Source organism: Misgurnus anguillicaudatus, chromosome 24 (genome assembly GCF_027580225.2).
Source record: "Misgurnus anguillicaudatus chromosome 24, ASM2758022v2, whole genome shotgun sequence".
NCBI lineage: Eukaryota > Metazoa > Chordata > Actinopteri > Cypriniformes > Cobitidae > Misgurnus > Misgurnus anguillicaudatus.
Window position 1 is genome coordinate 14,198,725 of NC_073360.2, and position 14,890 is coordinate 14,213,614.

The following is a 14,890-nucleotide window of genomic DNA, read 5'->3' on the forward strand; positions in this document are numbered from 1 at the left end:
GTAACTAGGACTTCTTATTTTGCATAGTTGGCCAAATGTTTGACTGTGAATTAAAATGCTTCAGTAAGTCTATATAAACATGCATTACGTGTGCATTTGTCTAACTGGGATGGGCGTACTGTGATCCCACTGTACAACTCACTCCGATGTCCCGAGCACTTCTTGTCTGTAATTTTGAACTCAGGACCTCGACCAAGTATAAGCGCTGGACCATCACCCAACTCCACTTGATATCCAGAGACGTCATTTACTAGAGAGCACTGCATCTCCATTCACAGGTGAGTACAGCTGAATTACAAGATATCAAAACAATGTTAAATACATTGCAACTTAAAAAGATGATTTTATCCATTTTCTTGCATGAAACAGTTGTGCTGGACGTATGCTACTATTTGATTTTTTATTTTAAATGTAGGCTAAAATGTTTGCGCACTTTGCTTGTATTTCAAGTAACAGTTAAAGTTGTCTAGCTGTGTTTTGGTCACTTTTTAAGCTGGTCTAGCTGGTCAGACTGGAAGATTAGCAGGTGCTGGTCTTAGCTGGATTTTTCAGTATAGGGTCCTCAGAGACTACATTTTATTTTAAATAAATTCAACAAACAAAATCACTTATAGTCTGAAAATGTATATAATTTTTGTAAAGCCTTCAGGACACTATAAAATAAATTAACATGAACTACCCTTACAAAAATTAACATTGGTAACTCTAAAAATACCACGGAATAACCATTTATAATAGTATTTCTATAGTACCATCAGCACACTATAATATAGTTGTTTGTGTGTGCATGTGTGTATATATTTATAAAATGGTTAGTTCCGATCCTTGATTCTGATTGGTCAATAGCTGTGCTTTATTCACGATAAAACACGGCTATGACTTCGCTTCACCCAACGGTTCTATTTATCACTGCGCCATTAGCAACCACACGTATAAGTTTAAAGTAACACCAAAGAGTTTTTTTTACCTTAAAATAACGTTTCCAAAACAGTTTCAGTCGTTCATCCACTCTAAACAGGGTGAACAGCACTTTCACATTCGCTTTGCAGCCCTCTATCGGCCAAAACCGCACTAAAGAAGTTTCCAACCGTCGGGTAGCGGTCCTGTAGTCCGAGTGAATACTACAAAAACTTGCTTTACGGCAGACCTACAATCCAATCAGAGCCAGCTATGCCTCAGTATTTATGACAGTGGGTAATGGACAATTACGCTTCTAACCTGTAGGGGGAGCAAAGAGCAAAAACTCTTTGGTGTTGCTTTAAGAACAGTTTGTTGTTTTTATTTGAGCTTTTATGCATATTTCACATTGGAACGTTGCTGTTCACAGTCAGGGACTATCTTTTCTAGTGGAAGGAATGTTTTTATTAATTTAACTTCATGAAAATTGCACTAATACTTTTTTTTACTTTAATATTGTTTGGTAACCGTTAAGGTACCCGAGGCAAGTGCTGTATCGTAATTAAGTAACGGCTGGAGGGGTTATAGGCACAGCCTATATTTATATATGATATGTAGCACGTATAAAGCACCTATGAATAATCATCTGGGGATGATATAGCACCGGATATGGTTCTATATAGCACAATATGGTTCTACACAGGTGCTACATAGGTGCTATACGGCACTTAAAATTGTTCCTCTATGATAATGATCCAGTGAACCACTTTTAGTGCTATTTAGCACCGTTTGTTTTTTGAGTGTCTGTTTGGTGTTGTGTTCTTTAGAGTATTTAAAGATAACAAAGACTGCATTAACATAAGACAATATTGGATATCCTAAGGTGACATGATAAATGTGTTTTATTGACTCCATATAAATACTAATATTGTTATTATTATTATGTAGTCAATGTTCAGTTTAAATTCTAAAAATGGTTTTGTCTCAAAGCTAATCGGATCTCACAAACCATCTTTTGTTTGTTTTGTAATGAACAATTTTGGGTGTATTTTTGGGTGTGCTGATTGTGGGTGTGGCATGGTATAATACAAACATTCCCACACCTGTTTGAGTAAGGATGGTTTACATAAAGACAAGTAAAATTAAGAATTAGAAAGTGTGGTAAAATTATTTTTATTCAATATTAATACATATTAATAAGAATGGTGTAACAATATATCCACTGAGAAGAGACGAGTTGTAGACCCAAGTGCAGTTTTGTTGACAAAAACAGGAACAAACACAAAACGTGGCATGGCATGACACCTTCAGCAGATACATTTAAACAAAGCTTAACAAAGGACAATTGGAAACATGAAGGCTTATATACACACAGGGAACCAGTCACAACATGACACATCCGTGAATGGGGAAACAAGAGACAACCATGACAATAAAGATTTTCAAAATAAAAGACATGAACATAAAAGACAGAACTTCATAGTCCGTGAGTATGTCAAGTTGCGGAGCAGCGGTCCTCGGCCGTGAATCATGGTAACTGGAAAGTGGTTCAGGCATGGTATAGACTCAGGTTCCTGGGCTTGAAAAAACTTCTTGTGGAACAGGGGTCCGTTCTTCGTATGTGGATTACTCAGTTAGCTGGATTTGATTGTTAATGATTTGGCTTAATCTTGGATTATTTGGTTCTCTGTCAGCCTAAACCTGCTTGGGAGCAGGTTTATTTCATATAAACAAGATTAGATTGCACCTATTTAAGCGGAGGTGATAAGATATCAAGATATGTTGAATGTGAATGTTAAAGATATTAAGATAATATTTTCGCATAATATTTTACATTATGTAGGGTGATTTTATGTACAAAATTAGCTTTAGATGGGTTAACAAAAGCAGCATTATAAAAAGTTCACAATAACCTTTCATCAATAGCTCTCGCATTGCAGGGGTTAAAAATGGGCATTGTAACAACCGGTCATTTTCAATCCTGCCATACTAATCATCAACAGCAGAGGTGTTCAAAGAACCGAATAAGTGAGTTCATAATTAGTGAGATCTGAACACCTCGGATGTGTAATTTGATCTCGGATGTATTAAGCGACGTATGAAGAACGGACCCCTGAAGAGTAGAGAGCAGATCAAACACATCACAGAGACATGGCAAACACTGGGAGCACAGAAGACAAAGGACATACCTCAGGCAACATAGAGACCACAGAACTGGAGACCACCAGACTAGGAGCACCAGCCGCCCGCACTGACACTATAGTGGAGTGTCGGCCAGGGGTGCGTTTCCCAAAAGCATTGTTAGCCAACTACTGTTGTAAGTTTCATCGTTACTGACAAAGTTCATCCCTGGGAGGAGTAAGAGGGAACTTGTGCATGAATTAAATATCTTGAAAATAAACAACAGATAACTTAATTACGTTAACAAAATCAGTCTTCCAATGCAATTTATGTTATTTACAGCAATAATCTGACATTAAATCGATTTGCACAGATCAATTAGTACCTCACCTCCCACATGACATCATCAACTATGTTGTTAAACCAACATGGTTCAAACGACGAATGTGCGACAAAGTTACTATGCTTCTGGGAAACTGTCTTGACAAGGTAGTTAGTTTCTCCAACTATGCATCGTACTATGTTGATTCAGCAGCGAGTTACGTCATTGTTTAGGAAACGCACCCCAGATTCAAAACCAGCCGTCTGGTCCTGAATTTCACCTGAAACAATATAGAGGCGGCCATCTTGTGAACTGGCTCAGGTATTCTTAGCCATCTCACATGTGGGCTCTAGCTGAGCAGTCACGATGCATGGAGACTCACGACGTGTGGAGATTCAGATGTGGTAATCACTGTGAGACTATGGGGCTCCTCATCCATCGTTCCCACAGTGAAAGAAGAGCCACTTAACAATTAAGCAATGTCTATAATTTCCAGTAAAGATCCCACTTCATAACTTCATGGCATTAAATAAGAAATTATTTCGTTACGTCCAAAGCAACACACGTCCATAAAAGGACAATGGGGAAACATGAAGGCTACAGGGAATCAATCAGAACATGACACATTAGGGAATGGGGAAACAATAGAAAACCATGAAAATTAGGTTTTTTTAAATAAAAGACATTACTATAAAACACAGAACTTCATAATAAAAGAGATGAACAATGAACAAAACAAAAACACATAACACAATTGTGACATAACTCTAAAATCTGGATTCAGTTTTTATATTTAAGTAAAATGTAATAAAATTATATTCGTTCTGTATTTAAAATATTTTCTGTCTTTGTGAAGAAAACTTAGCCTGGGGCATTGGAAAACCTCCTGTTGGACAAATCAAGTACTCAATCTGCAAAACTAAGAGTGAAAAACACCTTTTGACCAAATAAAGATAACTAAAGCATCATGTCGCGTGAAGATGACTACTGCTCCATCATGACTGGTCTAAGTGAGCTTGACCTTCAAGGAAAAGCGGTCCCTAGTGATCTTGTGCTGATCGGTTCCGATGCCTTTCCACTTGCCATGAATCCAAGAGGTCAAGTTCTGATGGCTGCATCTCGTTACGGTCAGGGACGTGTGGTGGTGTTGGGACATGAAGACTATTTGACCCGTTTCCCCAGCCTGATAGAGAATGCCCTGATGTGGCTCATGCCATGTACCGGTGATGCCAGCATTGTAGGGATTCAGAAGAATGTAGGTCCAGTAGCTGACAACTTCTGCAATTCGTCTATCACCACAGAGCTTGGAGATTTTCGGGAGGGATTGGCTGTATATATTACAGATGCTTACAGCGTTGATGCTTGTGCAAAGGATTTGATTGCTTTTGTCAAAGCTGGGGGTGGTTTGATTATTGCTGGCCAAGCATGGAGCTGGGCTAAGGCTAATCCAAAGAAGGATGTTTTTCTGAACTTCCCCGGAAACATGGTCTGCAGCGTTGCAGGAATTTACTTTTCAGAACACCAGGGAGAACTTGCCGTGATTCCTGTGCCTTCAAATATCCCTTCTAGTTGGCTTGCTGTATCGTAAGTTCAGCAGACATTTTAACTTTGACATACTTATTTTACTAAACACATTTTTCAAACTTTCTTGTAACAATTGTATCGTTAATTTTCAGAATCGTCAAGGATTTTAAGAATGACCTAGAATTCCTGCTGAAAGGTGTGCCTCAGTTTGACATCCAAGGCGTGGCTGTGGCTTCTGAGCTGATGGTGCATGGACCATTAGCATTTCCTATTGCAGTAGCTCCACCTGGAAAAGTATTCATTGCCGGCGCCTACTATGGACAAGGACGGGTAATTGTTTTAACCCACGAAAGCTACCTGGGCCGTGAATCTCTGTCCACCTTCCTGATTAATGCAATCAACTGGCTGGATGAGGGGCGTAAAGGCATTATTGGGATCATTCCCAAACTCACAGGAGCCCAAAAAATACTGAGCAAATCCGGTCTGAACTGCCAGTTAACTAACTTCAGAGAAGATCTCAGTGTCCATGTCTGCACTTCCTACAGTGATGCAGAGTGTGAAAAGATCCAAGAATTTGTGGCAGAAGGTAGTGGTCTTCTGATCGGAGGTCAAGCCTGGAATTGGGCCCATAAAAACCATGGCCGCAATGTGACGACTGAATACCCAGGAAATCGCATTCTTAACAAGATGGGACTCAGTATTTTGGCCAGCACTGTAAATGGAGGATTATACAAAGCCGCAGAAATCAAGGAGGGTTTTAAAGATGTGTACCACTTTCGTAATGTACTGGGACACTTTGGGAAGCATGTAACCAAGGGGCAAAAACTTGCTCCTCATGTAGAGGGTTCCCTGAAACAACTTGGCAATGACTGTACCAAATACCTTCGTATGCGTACACATGACTGTGCTTCTTATAATTCAATGGTAACTCATTTTACCGACATGGTGAAGGAGATTGGTGTTCCACAGGTGGGTAGTACCCACCCTATTAAAGCCCCCAAAGACTACCTTATGCTTCAAATCGCGACTGAACTTTACAAAACCATGTCTGACCCTGATGCCCTCCTGCCATACATCATTAAGGATATACCTAACCTGCCCACTGTGACTGATGCAAGAGTTCGTATTAGTGCCGACACTGGTGGTATTAAAGTTTTCTTCTTGTAAATTCGCAAGTAGGAGAGAATTGACTTGTTACACACAAGAGCTGTGTAACAAGTCAATTCTCTCAATTCTCTCACATATTTAACAGCACATCACTTGTTTTAGGTGCTGAAGCATGGATAAGCACAGGCTTGTATCTTTCTCCTGGTATGAGGACACAGATGGTAATACCTCCAGAGCTCATTGGGAAAAACTGGAAGGTAATCCAATTCATGCTCTCAAGTACATTATTTAGATGTGTCCAGTCTAATACCATATATTGGCAATTTTTGTTAACTTGTATTCAACACTTAATCACACAATAATAGGATTATGACAGCATGTTTCCAACTGTATGTAGGTCCAGATTGGTTGCCACACAGATAACATTGGGGCTGCAGATGTTTTGAAACGGGCTCCTGTGGTCCATGAGCGCTTCTTGTTGGACAATGAAATGGTTCAGATCTGTAATCTATGGGGAGGGCTCATCTACCTAGTTGCACCTCCTAAAACCAAAGTGGATGGGGTGGAAATTGTGGTGCAGACTGCAGTACAGGCTCCGTTCTTCAAGTCTGGTAAGAATGTTAAATATAACAATGAACATCACAGTGAGATTTTGAAACTTAAAGGAATATTCCATATTCTTAAAAGAAAAATCCAGATAATTTACTCACCACCATGTCATCCAAAATATTGATGTCTTTCTTTGTTCAGTCCAGAAGAAATTATGTTTTTTGAGGAAAACATTGCAGAATTTTTCTAATTTTAATGGACTTTAATAGAACCCAACATTTAATACTTAACTCAACACGTAACGGTTTGTTTCAACGGAGTTTTAAAGGACTATAAACAATCCCAAACGAGGCATAAGGGTCTTATCTAGTGAAACGATTGTCATTTTTGACAAGAAAAATAAAAAATATATACTTTTAAACCACAATTTTTCGTCAAGGTCCGGTCCAGCCCGATCTAACGTAAATGCGTAGTGACGTAGGGAGGTCACGTGTAACATATATAAAACGCACATTTGCGGACCATTTTAAACAATAAACTGCCACAAAGATATTAATTAGTATCAGTTGGCATACAACAACGTAGGAACGGTCCTCTTTCTCAACACATGTAAACACTGGGGCGGAGTTTCGCGTTCGTCCTCTTGACGTGATGACGTATTGCGGTGACGTAGTGGGGTCAGCTGGCGCATCACGACCGGATCTACACGACGAGAAGTTGTGCTTTAAAAGTGTATATTTGTTATCTCTATTGTCAAAAATGACAATCGTTTCGCTATACAAGACCCCCACGCCTCGCCCGGGACTGCTCATAGTCCTTTGAAACTCCGTTGAAAAAAACTGTCAAGTACTGAATCAATTATTAAATGTTGGGTTCTATTAAAGTCCATTAAAATTAGAAAAATTCTGCAATGTTTTCTTCAAAAAACATAATTTCTTCTTGACTGAACAAAGAAAGACATCAACATTTTGGATGACATGGTGGTGAGTAAATTATCTGGATTTTTCTTTTAAGAAAATGGACTAATCCTTTAAGATTTCACTGATATGCATCTTCTAAATATGAATATGTTTCAAAAGCATGTAAAATAGTGTAGTAAAGTTTCGAAATTTGACTGGCTTTGTCCCTTCAGGAGAGACCAGTGTAGCCGACTGGGTTGGTGGGATCCGTCAGGCACCAGCACCCTGGGCGGAGCTTGAATTTGAGAACCTCATCATCACATTACATTCAGATGTGATACGGAAGCTGGATCGTCCGGATGAGGTGGCGAAACTTTGGGATGCAATAATGAGAGGCATAGCTGACCTGGCAGCAATACCTCATAAGTTCCCCCGCAAGGAGCGATTTGTTGCAGATGTTCAGATCTCTGCCGGTATGAGATACTATTAAATATTCACCCAAAAAGAGCATAACATGATTTAGTTACTCCCACATGATTCCAATCCCAATTTGACTTCTTTCTTCAAAAAAACAATTTATTAAATATCTGGTCAGTTACAGACAATAATAATTAATGATAGTAATTTATGGGTAAAATCATGAGACCTTTCTTGCATTGTTTGGGCTACATTAAGAAGTGCATCACTATTGACAACAGGTAACTTGTCAGTAGTAATTAGAAGGAACTTCCTGTCAAAATATGATTTATAACCCCCTATCAATCATGTTTTTACAGGTGGTGCCCCACCCCATCACTCAAAAACTGTACACATTAGACAGTTTTGAGTGATGTTTTTATGGGTTTATTAGGCTGCGGTCCAGATGACCGTCATTTATGGGTGTTTTCACATCTGTAATTCAGTTCATTTGGTTTTGTAGGCCCCCCTTAGCCTCGATTTATAGTCTCATTTAAAAAAAGTGTAATATCTAGGTAATCTACATCACAAAATGCATTAGTTTCTTTCAAGACATACAACAGTGAGTTTTCTAGCCTGGGTGCCAACCGATCTTAGCCCCGCCCACCACAATTTGAAAAACGGGAAGATCGGTCTGGCGTTTTTCCGTTGAGGAGCTACTATGCGAGTCCCAAAACCGGCCAACGAATCAAATTGTGAGGGCGGGCTTCATACGATGATGGACAGATGATCAACAGTAACGTATCAACCACGTCACCAAAGAGCGCGTGTGTTCAATCTGTTTACAATGAAATGGCTGCCGCTGGTGAATTCAGATGTGTGGATTCTGACATTGAGTCTGTTCTAAAAGATATCGACAGAGCATTGATTTAAAAAGAGGAACAGAGAAACGCGATCAAGGCATTTGTTTATGTTTTCGCCGTCCTTCCTATGGGATTCGGCAGAAGTTGGTTCTTATGGAGGACAAAGTTAAAGAAGCAACTGAAATGGGTATCACGGGATGCAACTCGGCGTGCACGACGAGATGGATATAATTAGCGGTCGTTGCCAGCTTCTTTTCGGAAGCCTGGAATCGTGACTGCTGAATAAGTGGAGGGACATGCTAGGCTCCGATATTTTTCAAGCCAACATAATGGGTAGCTATCGTCGTGGATGAAGTTCACCTAACGTACAAATGGTAAGAGACAGTCTTACTGTATGACTTAGTAAATACTTAATGTTGTGATATAAATGAAATGTTGTAAACATAGTAGGGGCCCTATCTTGCACCCAGCGCAATTGACTTTGTCAGTGACGCATGTATCATTTCGTATTTTGCACCGGCGCACAGCGGGTTTTTCCCTCCACAGATGCTTGTCGGCAAACTAGGGAATGAACTTGCGCTCCCTGGGCGGTTCAGCGCAAAAAAGGAGGCGTGCTCCGGCGCAAACCATCTCTTATGCTATTTTGCAGTTTCAAAAAACAATTGCGCTACTAACCAAAAAAAACTAGTCTAAAGTCAGTGGCGCGTTGCGCGTGGTTCATTATGCTATTTTAAGGGCGCATGCTTGACCATAATGTATAGCGTGCACAACGCGCATTGCTTATCTTATCTACACAGATGCAACAGTTATTTTTGCAAATCATAAATTGTTACAATAAAAAATATAAGATAAGGGAAATCATCATAAATTGTTACAATAAAAAATATTAATACATGAGATAAGGGAAATCATAGTGGTGAGCATTGTGGTGATAGTTTTTATTTATTTTGTGTGGCAGCGTTAAACAATTATCATGCAAATAACGATTAAAATATTTTCATAAGTTTGTTGTGTGGCTGTATTATGTTTATTTTATGTAAATAATAATTAAAATGTTTTCATAAGAAACCTTTATGTATATGAACTTGATTTGTAAGTGTACTTTGGGGTTGGACCTTGCGTTTCTTGTGTCCGATTTCAAAGCCCCCAAACCCCTTCAGCTGTGAGGGTGGACGCAGCGATGTCCTCCTGTGTGCCCGGCGTGCCCGATTTATGCTGGCAACTTGGGATCCCCCCCGTCTCCTGACATCATTGTAGTGCTTGGCGCAGCTGATGAGACAATTGCGGCTATTTCCTCTCACGCCTGTTTAACCGCGACGCTGATTCGGGCGGGTTTCTCCCATCCTCATACAAAACAACTTCTCTGTCTTTGACTGCTCTTACAAGAACGTCGGTCTCCTCGGCTGTGAACCGCTCCGGGCGTGCGCCTGGTAAATCCGTCATAATAATAGCAACCCGCCATGGAACTTGCGCCCTTGCATTTAAAGGGAATGTTGGATAGCGTTCTGATTGGTTTATTTGACGTTACGCCCAAACCACACCTATGAATAATGAACCTACTTCAGACCAACCCCTTATTGATTTGCGCCCGGCGCAAGACTTATTTCTCCCGCCGTGAAAATAGCAACAGCGCCCAAGATCCGCCCACAAAGTCACTTGCGCTCTGCGCTTCGCACTTGCGTTTCAGATCGTTAAAATAGGGCCCTAGGTGTTAATGTACCTTCGCTAACTCAGACTTAGTATAATTACAATGATGTTAGTATCATTGTAGCGAAATTACTAGCAGTTCGGTGCTAAAGACGCCATTTCAACATAAGTCACACACTCCGTTGCTCTGATTGGTCGTATGTCTATCCAATTGAGTGCAGAGGCATTTTTTGGTTGAGACACGCCTCATAATTTTAGCTCAATGGAGCGGTATCAGACTCAAATTCTGACTAGAATTGAGTATGACAACGTCAGGCTATGAGTTTTCCCTCTTTGACTCAGAAAACACCATAATATCAATATTAACATATCACTGAGCCCACTTGAGCATAAACACAAGACACTTTATTTATCAACCACACACAGCAACTTGTGGTGATAATAAAACCAAAATAAAAGTGTAAAAGTATATATGTTTATAAGATTTATGTTTATATAGTTTTTGGAATATACAAATTTGCAGAAAATTGCCACTCATTAACTAAATGCTCATCACAGTTTTAGAAATATAAGAAGTTAAAGTTAGTTTTGAAGTGAAAATGCATTAATGATAACAAAATATAAATCTTTATAGACAGAATCTTGTTTTTTAATCAGTTATTTATTTTGTAGGCTATTGAAGATATAGTATGCATTGTATTTAGTATCTATGCATACATAAGCATGTAAAACGAACAAGCATGAATATGCACAAAACAGACAGGGAACATACCTGTATATAAGATCTTATATATATTATATAGATTATAAATATGAATGGTGTGATCAGGGCGTGATCATTTGAGATGGTCTTGTCGCTCTTTACTTTCTAGACTTGCACCTTCGTTGTCTTTCTAAACCACCAGATGTGTGTACTGTGAGCTAACGTTGCGTCAAACTACATCGCTCCAGCTGTGCATGCGTCACTTTACAACGGCAGTAGTCAATATGAGTGCACGCCTGGTGCACGTTTTCTATCGCCGGTGAGCACAAGCTTTATTGCGTGTGAACAAAAGAGAGCGAATCGTGAAAAGACTCACAGAGCTTGTGAAGTGATTCACAGGTAGACAGAATTACATTTATTTTACCATCAAGGAACACATACTCATTTACAAGCTCAGGAGTGATGGGCTGTGGGGGGGAGAGAGCACACAGAGACCCCTGCCATAAAAATGACAACCAAAAAATAAACCTATGTACAACTTTTAACATGCACCAAAAAATATTGACCCTTTTGATTGGCACAACAATAAATATGACAAACAATTGCGCAACAACAAACAGACACAAAAGGAAAACAACTCTTTGATTGACGCATCATAAATGACGGTCATCCGGACAGCAGCCTAAAAACCCCATAAACACGTCATTTTAAACTTTCCAGTGTGTACAGTTTTTGATTGATAGGGTTGGGGCACCACCTGTCAAAACATGATTGACATGGGGTTATAAATGATATTTTGACAGGAAGTTCCTTCTAATTACTACTCTTGTTAATGCCAACATTGTAAAATGTCAATGCAAAATGAATTAATAAAGTGTCATTACAGCCACCATGATATTATATCATCACTGTAGTCTACTTAGACAATGAACAGCAAGCCACACCCATTTACACTTTGCTTACATTCTTGGAGGTGTGACTCAATAATTTATTGTCATTGTATTGAATCTGTCTAAACGTAAAAACATGTAATAATCTTCTTCTGTATTCTGATGAAGACATAGTGTGAACAGTTTTGAGTAAAATACATCTATAGTATTCTATCAAACGCATCACAACACCCACTTCTCATTTTTATCCCCAGGCTTTATGCATTCTGGATATCCCGTCATGATTCAGTCCAGCTGCGCCCCAGATCTGATAAATCCAGAGGGTGCTCGTAAAAAGGGTATATGGGGATTTATACATGAGCTTGGTCATAACCAGCAGCGTGGAATCTGGGAGTTTCGTCCACACACAACTGAGTGCACCTGCAACCTGTGGTCAGTGTATGTGCATGAGGAGGTGCTTGGTATCGACAGGGCTACTGCTCACCAAGCCATGACCCTAGATAGTCGCCAGGCTCGCGCCAGAGATTATGCCAAAGGTGGCAAAGATTTGAAAAAATGGACCATGTGGACAGCACTGGAGACTTATATGCAGGTAGGAACAGACTGCACAATGTTTGTTTTAACCAGTTAAACATGTCTTTCTATACATCACTACATTTTGGTAATTTATGGATGGCAGCTTTTATAAACGTTTATCAAACAACTCATTTTATATCATAGAAGAAAATAATTGAATATAAGAAAAAAAATCATTTAATTTTATCATCACTGTATTCATAATCATAATACTTCATTTTTTAAGCTTCAAGACAAATTTGGCTGGGATGCTTTCAAGAAGGTTTTTGCTGCATATCATGAAATGACTGAAGTGCCCAATAACAATCCAGTCAAGATGAATCTGTACGCTGAGACCTTCTCTAAGGTGGTGAAAATGAATCTGTCGTCCTTCTTCAAAGCCTGGGGTTGGCCGATCGAGCCCAGCACTGAGCAGAAGATCTCTCATCTTCCAGAGTGGAGCGATCATCCAATGAAGCAGGATAAATAAGACACCTGAGAGAGTTTTAATAATTACAGGGTGAAATCTGATTAAAATAAGATATAAGAGTAGATTGATATGGGTTAATAGAGCTGCAAGGATGACAATATTTTCATATGCCCAAATCGAAAGACGAGTAAGCTCTTCCAGTTCTCTTGTCCCAACGTCAGTGTGTTTTTGGTTAAACGCCTTAAATAAGATCTGTGGTTAACACAAGCTTAAGATATATTTACGTTTTATTTTTTGACATAAAACACATCAGTAATACCCCAGTTTATAAAGTTTTACACGTTTTAATAAGGGCAGTTGCTAAGTCACTACCTGAGACTACAGAAATTGCAGAGAAGTGACTTTCTTACTTAGTGTTTTTGTCTTGTTTTCAGTAAAGATATCTAAAAATTCTTAAACTAAGATGTATTTTTTGATTAGCAAAATTACCTTGGTAAATAAGTCTAGTTTTGGACAGAAAAGTATAAACTGTAAGTAAATTAGTGCCTGAAATAAGCAAAAAGGGAATATTTTTTTCTTGAAATAAGTTTATTAATTCAAGAAAATTTGTCTTATTTCATAAGGCAGTTTTTTGGTGCTTTTTTAACCACAAATTCTCTTAAATTTTATATGTTTTGTCTAAAAACTAGACTTATTTTCCAAGGTCATTTTGCTCATCAAGAAAAGATGTTTTTGCTGTAAACAAGACAAAAATACTAAGTAAGAAAGTCATTTTTTGCAGTGTAGCTCAATTTCCAAACTTAAATTGATCTATTATCCAAACTAGTTGTGTTTATTGTTAAGATTATCTTGATGGGCAAAACGTCTAAATATTATAACCTTTTGTTGAGCACATGCAACTTAGTTTTGTGATAATCCAAAGCCTATGGAAAAATCTTACTGACTTTTTGTGGAGGGCACCCATGTGAAGCTTACCTCTTGGGCTGGCTTACAAAAATATGTCATCCCTACAGCTCTTTGGGTTGCTTATAAATACTATATAATTTGTCTTTGTGAGCTTGGTGTTTTTTTTTTTACTTTAGATTAGTTTAGTTTATTCATTTCAACGGTCTTGGTTGTATCTAGTGACCTACCAAGGGGGTTTAAAGTGCCAGATTATATTGCTCTCCCCATAGAGAGGCAGCACAAGCCGGTAAATTGTCCCTCTGTTTCAAGCCACAATTATTTAAATAACCTCTTAACAGAAGAAAAATTAAGATCAACAAAAAAACAAAAACTATATATAGATATATAGAACTATATATAGACATTATATACTCACCCTGTTCACATAAGCATAGCCCTTTGGAATAATGTGTGTTTGTAAAATGTCGGGGGGTGAAAACATTTACTTCAATAATCTTTATTTAAAACGGCTGACCGAGAGTTTGAGACCACTGGTTTACAGAGTGTCAAACTGAAGAGCAATAATGAGGGCAAACTGGTAGCACAAACAAAATATACTCTTTTAACAAATAGCAAACTGTATGTAAAACAATATTATTTAACCTTGTGTCCCTGTAGCTCGGTTGGTAGAGCACAATGCAAATGTTGTGGGTTTGACTCCCAGGGAACACACATGACAATGAAAGTATAGTTCCCCCTTGTGGTTAAGTACTGATATTAAAATTATACTATGTAGGCCTATTGAAGTCAGTCACTTTAAAACTGACATTCATCTGCAATGTGTAATAAAACCGTTGATTTGAGTTGAGTTGATTTGATTACCGGTCTGTCATTGCAGTCAATATCTGCAGTTTAGCATCCATTATTCACTGTGAGACCTGTGTCAGATCATAACATAATGAACCAGGCCCGGCGCCACGAGGGGGCAAAAGGGGGCATTGCCCCCTCAGATCTGATTTGTGCCCCCTCTGTTTCATTTTTGTATTCATGGTTACAAATAAAATGTTCAACCTTTTGAGTTAAATAATAATTTAACCTTATC

At 38.8% G+C, this 14,890-nt stretch overlaps 1 protein-coding gene across 1 annotated transcript; it reads left to right on the top strand.

Moving 5' to 3' along the window:
- Positions 1-125: 125 nt before the first annotated feature.
- LOC129437754 (TRPM8 channel-associated factor homolog) lies at positions 126-14,656 on the top strand. Its single transcript, XM_055196044.2, has 8 exons — positions 126-278; positions 4,197-4,924; positions 5,017-6,008; positions 6,134-6,228; positions 6,369-6,582; positions 7,653-7,892; positions 12,173-12,510; positions 12,721-14,656. The coding sequence occupies exons 2-8, from the start codon at positions 4,308-4,310 to the stop codon at positions 12,961-12,963; spliced, it is 2,739 nt and encodes a 912-aa protein (XP_055052019.2). The 5' UTR covers positions 126-278; positions 4,197-4,307; the 3' UTR covers positions 12,964-14,656.
- Positions 14,657-14,890: the final 234 nt, after the last annotated feature.